Here is a 6,866-nt window from a genome sequence, read left to right as displayed (position 1 = left end):
AAAAGAAAACTCCTCCTCCCCTTCTTCCTCCTGGCCCTAACATTCAAGTACCTCCAAAATAGGACATCATCTGCTCAATCATGCTTCTCATCTACTCTTTTGCTACCTAAGTATGGCTGGTGGTTAAACTATTGATCTTTTTTTTTCTAAAGATTTTATTTATTTGTTCATGAGACACACACACAGAGAGAGAGAGAGAGAGGCAGAGACACAGGCAGAGAGAGAAGCAGGCTCCATACAGGGAGCCTGATGTGGGACTCGATCCCAGGTCTCCAGGATCAGGGCTGAAGGCAGCGCTAAACTGCTGAGCCACCCGGGCTGCCCTAAACTATTGGTCTTTAGCAGACATTCCCCTGAACCTTACAGTGTGTTTCTTCTGTCTTGCGATTCACTCTGCCTCAAATAGAATTTCAACATTCTTTACCTGTGAAAGTTCCACCCTTCCTTGGGGCCCACTTGAGATTTCATCTATTCCATCATGTCTTTGCCAGTTTTCCAAATCAGATAAAAACTTACATGTATTTTTCACTTTACCTTTACAAAATGCTTTTCTCATACATTTTTTATCACTTTAAGCAAACATAAGCAACTTTTATGACATGCAGCCAAGTGTTTTCACTCCCAGTGCTATGCTTTCCTACCATAGCTTACTCGTTTCTTTGAACCCCAGCATACTCATAAGATGTCTCTTAATCCTATGTTTGTATCACAGTGATTTATATCCTGGTTTAGTTCCCATTCCTAACTGTGAGCTTCTTAAAGGTAGGATCAAGGACTTTCTTATATTTTTGAGTACCTGCCAAGTCTGTCCAAATTCCTTGTAGGTAGTAACAGTGGATTAGCAAAGATTTATTGACCTAAATGAATTCAATTGATCTCTGATTTCCTCTATGCCTTGAGTAAATGTCAGTTGGAGTGTGGCTGAATAAAAGGATGCCCAGACAGTTTAAGTGAATGGGGAAGAACAGTGACTAAGCAGATGGAAAGGAAGTAGCTAGAAATTGAATATTGGAGGAGTCAGGTCTTCACTCTCAGGGAGTGGTATCTGGGGGGATTTATTCTTCACACCTAAAACAATAGAAGTGCTCTAATCTCTCACTCCCCTTCCTGAGACTAATTTCTCCCTCTCTCAACCACTAGAAACCTCCAACATCTAGTCTGGACTTAACCTCTCTCCCAGGCTCAATCTTTGCAGACAAAGACCAAGTTAAGAGAGAGAAAAGTGTTGAAGTGGACTAGAAGAAGAATGGCAAGGCTCAGAGTGAGGTGAGATAAGTGGGAACACTTCTCATCCAACCCTAAATTCCTACCATGTCCAATCATACTCTTCCACCATGGTCCTCCATAGGTCCATTTCAGGACTTCCCACTGGTCCTTTCTGCTGGTCCCAGCTTGAGTTTCTGCTACAATCAGGCCATTCTTGTCCTCAGCCCTTTCCTCTGCTCCCTTCTACCTGCCTTCTCTGCTCTAAATCATATCATCCTAGAAACTCTCCTTGTCTCTCATAAGCCTTATGAGTCTCCTTTTCATGACTTCTAAAGCATTTATATGTATGGGGTTCATTCTTCCTGAACTTCATGACTTAGCTTATTTAGTATACTTATAATTTCAATCCTTCTAGTCCTTTGTCTCCATAGTCAGACCATATGTCCTGTTTTAAGGGTCAAAAAAATATGGCTACCATACTTAGAGCTATACCACAATTTCAGCCTTTGTTTTATGTAATTTTCTATTTCTCTGTCTTCCCAAACTAGGATCTAAGTTCCTTGCAGAACTCCATATTTTACTTCATCTAAATTATCTCACAATGCCTAATACAGGGTCTAAATAAACACCAGTTGGTTGACCTGTTGATTAATTATTAATCCCAAGCCATAATAAAATATTACTCTCTTCTAGTAGCCACATTCTCATTCTGATGACCAAAGTTTCCGAGAATTTACCTGTACCCAACAGCTCCATCATAGACAGAATCATTCAGATAAATGATGGAGCCTCCAGGGAGTACAAACTGCTGTCCAGCTGGAGCATTGTAAGACACCAAGCCATCTGCCAAAGGAAACACAAATGTGTCAGTGCCTCAGGAAGGAGATACACCTACTGCTCAGACCAATTCTCACAGGGAGTTACATAAGACTGCAAGGATGCAATCGTGTTCAGTGTGTCTGCATAGGACTTAACCTGGGCACAAAAGGAGCACGGCTGAGGAGCACTCCTCAGTGGCAGTCAGTGAAATGAATCAGAATGCATCATTTAGAGCATACAGCACCAAATCTTGGTGGAGAAACAATATCCTTTCTTGACTCTAACCTAGAGGGAATCACATCACTCCAGAGATTACTAATCCCATACCTCTCCGACCTGTTTGCCTTTATTTTCCAGGGGTTGGGGTTTTTTATAAGGTCTATAAGCTCTCTGTCTCTGGAGACCTACCTAGCCAGACACAGCCATAAAGCTCCACCCGCATGCACACATTCATGGAGTGGTCAGTGACTGGAATGAAGCGGACAAATCTGGCCACGATGGGTGGCTCCAAGTCCTTTAGGAAAATGTCATAGGGGTTACTATTCCCATCCAGCACCTGAGGAAAGAGAAGAGAAAGAGCAGGAAGATGCTATGAGGTTACACTGACTCTTCCTCATCACCCCTTTCATGGACCCTCTCTTTTGAATTGAAGGAGAAGAATGTATCCACTTAGCTGTCTCAGCAGCCTTGATATTCCTCCCAATAGCCCCAGTCCACCCTCCCTCATCCTCGGTCAGACATTTACAAGGGCATGCCAGGTGTGTGGATGCACATACCTACAAGACAGCCTGCGTACTTCCTCTTCTAGCCTAAGTCAAAATATGGTCCTGGACATCTCAGGGTCTAGATGTCTCTTCTTCCTACCTGTTTCCCATGCCGGTTCCGCCAAGAGATCCAGCGAGTGCCATCCCGACTGTAATTGATCTTGTACATGGGGGCAAACTCAATCCCATGGCCCCCGGCATGGCGCCCTTGGGTCCCCACCAGAGTGATAAAGTGCAGGGTGTGCAAGTCAATCTGTAGGAACTCCTTCAGGTCATCGGGTTCCACTGGAATCTCAGGGCACCAGGCTCCATCCCCGTCTTCTGAGTCCAGCCTTGAGACACAGGGTTAGGGAAACAGAGAGAAACCATGAAACTACAGTTGTTTACCAATCCACAGCAAGCAACTGAGGGGAGAGAGCAGGCTGGGTTCCCACTCTAAAAAGACTCTTCTGGTCTCCCTTCAAGCCTTACTGCCATCACCCGTGGTCAGTCCCCTGTCCCTGAGGCACTATGAAACCCAGAGAAACACAACCAGGGCCTAGAGGCTTTCAGATCAGATGTAGTCTTTACTTCTCATCCTGATTTAAAGGTCTCAAGGGAAATGAAACCTTTTCTACCCTATACCCCCCCCATGAGTCATTTTACCACCCCCTTCCACATTCAGTCCCAACATAACAAGGGTGGCCACCCCTTGCTTGGATATCAAGTTATAGGAAGGAGGAGGGAGGGATCATAAGATCCCCAGTGTGGGTTATGTAACGCAGTGGAATTTTAACCAACAGGATGGGCATGGCGGCCCAGCAGAAAGCCATGGGAACCCATGATGAGAGTGAGGGGTAGGAGCATGTCAGGGGAGTAGTAAATAATCTGGTTTCATTTTATTACCTCTAAACTAAACTACCAGTGAGGAAAATTGTGAAATAAGTATAAGGTTTATTTTGGGAACCTCTTACCACTTTCCCTCTTCCCTGGAATGTCTCTTTTCTTACAGATGTCACCTACTCGTTGTTCTCTTCCAACCCCACCAACCCACTCTCATCTTTCACATATGAAGAAATTATAGGGAAGGTTTACTAAGATTGCTTTTCTTATGGGAGATTCCATTTTAACAGAAATCAACACTTTACACTAAAAGAATTAGATTCCAGGAGGAGGAGGATTGCGCTCTAACAAGCAGAGTAGTCTTTGACAAGGGTGTTTATTGCTTTAGAAGATCCCTGCTATTAGGCCACTAGGAACCCACCATACTCTTTATAGTTGAGGATGGCCCTTCTATGAGGTATCCTTGAGAGAAGGGAAGAATTTATTGGAGGCCTCAGCATATGCTTACAGCCTTGATGCTTTGCACTGTGAGTGATGTTTCAGAGACACCCACTGAGAAGAGGACCGGGTCTCCTAGCTCCCAGTGCCTTAACTTCATCTGCACCTTCTCCTACCACTGTCGCCAGCTTCCTGCAGGTGCTCACAGTGAGAAGGTGAAGTAAAGCAAACCACTGCATGTCAATGAACCCATCTGTTGTGGCCATAGTGGGGCAAGGTCTTGTGGTTGGGATGGGGTTGCCAGATGACCATTTAGTACCAAGCCCTGAATTCTCTTCCTGAAAATATACAGAACATGACAGGCCCACTTGATGTCCTTCCCTCATGCCTTCCAGCTCCCACCAAATACTACTCTTCTTCCCCAGTCCCTTGAGTCAGAAAACGTATTCCAACCCAGGACTCAGGCTTTCTTGGGGTATCCATCCTCACCTTCCATATTTGGCAGCTGTGGATTCTGACCACTGACTGGAAGCTGTGATGTCCTCATCTGGAATGTGGCCTCCTGACATGCCCAGAGGATAGCGACATATGGCTGGACCAAGAGAAACCGAAGAAAAAAAGAGAGGAAATACTTTTCTTTTTATTTCCAAAGATCCCCTGCCCCTTGTAGGAATAATGTAATTGATTATTGGACAGGGAAACAGAGGACTAAAATTTTCCAAAGTCTTTCTATGACCCCAGTTTGATCACCCTCTCTCAGCTTTTTCACCCTGGCCCTCCCTCCAAACTTATTAGTGTCCAATCCCTTGAGCACTGACCTTCAGCCACACCTATCTTTTGGTCCAAAATCTGACAAATAATGTAACATAATGCACTGTCCTGATTTATCCTTTTATTTGGCAGTAAGCCCATGGCCCGTTCCCATTCTCCTATTAGCAAATGTACACTTCTAACCAGTTTCCCAACTGTGCTGAGTCATCCGCACAGTCAGCAGATATTACCTGTGATCCAAAGCATTCTTTTTTCTAGGTAGGTGATTGCACAAAACTGTGGAACAAAGCCAACAAAGCCAACAAACTCAAAAAGCCAACAGACTGAACACACAGCTTTGGCCCCCAACAGCACCATGTTTTGGCCACTGGCTAAAAATAATAGCCTCTGGAGAGGGACTTCCATCCCCAGCCAAGACAGAGTAAGAGGAGCCAGACTTACTCTCCTGGGTGAAACAATCAAAAAATGGACAAAGTACACAAAACACTGGATTTCAATACAATGAATATCAGACAACAGAGGACGACAATCCCTGAGAGACAGAGGACAAAGATAAGTCCTACAGTGGCACCAGTTTACTACTGTGACAGATTCAGGCTGCAGCACAGTGAGTGAGAACTCAAGCAGAGTCTAGAGGATTCCCCAAATCAAGGAGACAAGGGTCTGGAGAAGCCATGGGGATCTTGGGTTGCCAGAGAAATACAGGATTAAATACAGGATTCCTAGCTAAACTTAACTTTCAGATAAACAGGGGTGCCTGGGTGGCTCAGTCAGTTGAGTGGCTACTTTCAGCTCAGGTCCTGATCTCGGGGTCCTGGGATCGAGCCCCACATGGGACTCCCTGCTCAGCGGGGAATCTGCTCCTCCCTCTGCCCCTCACCCTGCTCATGCTCTTTCTCTCTCTCTCTCAAATGGATAAATAAAATCTTTAAAAATAATAATAAATTTCAAATAAGCAATAATTTTAGTGTAAATATGTATGATGTAATTTTTATTTTTTTGTATGACATAATTTTTAAAGAAGCAGGCATGTGCAGAAGCAGATGATAGAACATATAATGAAAAAAACAATCAAAACTAATTCAGAACTTATATAGAAGTTAGAATTTAAGAAGAAGAGTATTAAAACAGTTATAACTATATTGTACGTGTTCAAAAATACAAGGTCAGCCACTGTGGGAAACAGTACAGAAGTTCCTCAAAAATTTAAAGAAGAATTACCATATGATCCAGTAATTCTACTACTACTGGGTATTTACCCAAAGAATACCCAAACACTAATTTGAAGAGATGTGTGCACCCCTATGTTTCTTGCAGCATTACTCACAATAGACAAGATATGAAAGCCACTCAAGTATTCATTGACTGATGAATGGATAAAGAAGAAACAGTATATATATTTATATATATGTATATATTACTCAGCCATAAAAAGAATGAGATCTTGCCACTTGTAACAACATGGATGGACCTAGAAGATATAATGCTAAAAGAAGTAAATCAGAGAAAGACAAATACCATATGATTTCGCTTGGATGTGGAATTTGAGAAACAAAACAAATTTTAAAAAGAGACACACACACAAAAAAATCAGTCTCTTAAATACAGAGAACAAACTGGTGGTTGCCTGAGAGGAGGTGGATGGGGAAGATAGGTGAAATAGATAAAGAAGACAAAGACTACACTTATATTGATGAGCACTGAGAAAGTTGAATTGTTGGATCATTATATTGTACACCTGAAACTGATACAACACTGAATGTTAATAATACTTGAATAAAAACAAAAAACAAAAATATAAGGAAAGCTACAAGTGATATAGAAAGAATATAAATCAAATTTTAGAGGTGAACCTGACTGAGAAAATATACTGGATAAGATTAAAGGAAGGTTATACATTAAAGAAAAGATCGGTGAAATTAAAGACAGCAATAGAAATCATCCAAAATGAAACCATGACAGAAATAAACCAAATAATCAACAATAAAAAATAGAACACTAGTTAATTTTGGAACAATTTCAAACATCTTACTATACATGTAAATG

The 6,866-nt window shown here is 42.4% G+C and overlaps 1 protein-coding gene across 5 annotated transcripts in view; it reads right to left on the bottom strand.

The window, feature by feature from the left end:
* The window catches only part of DDR2 (discoidin domain receptor tyrosine kinase 2), a 150,008-nt gene that overhangs the window by 31,004 nt on the left and 112,138 nt on the right, over positions 1-6,866 (bottom strand). For all 5 annotated transcript variants that reach the window (XM_072814723.1, XM_072814726.1, XM_072814724.1 and 2 more), the window contains 4 exons: positions 4,539-4,641; positions 2,890-3,121; positions 2,434-2,581; positions 1,944-2,049 (listed from right to left, as the gene is read on the bottom strand). In XM_072814723.1, coding sequence (XP_072670824.1) covers positions 1,944-2,049; positions 2,434-2,581; positions 2,890-3,121; positions 4,539-4,641 — 589 coding nt within the window. The remainder of the gene's footprint in view (positions 1-1,943; positions 2,050-2,433; positions 2,582-2,889; positions 3,122-4,538; positions 4,642-6,866) is intronic.

The sequence above is a fragment of the Canis lupus genome, chromosome 38 (genome assembly GCF_048164855.1).
Source record: "Canis lupus baileyi chromosome 38, mCanLup2.hap1, whole genome shotgun sequence".
Taxonomy (NCBI): domain Eukaryota; kingdom Metazoa; phylum Chordata; class Mammalia; order Carnivora; family Canidae; genus Canis; species Canis lupus.
This window is presented reverse-complemented; position numbering and strand designations above follow the sequence as displayed.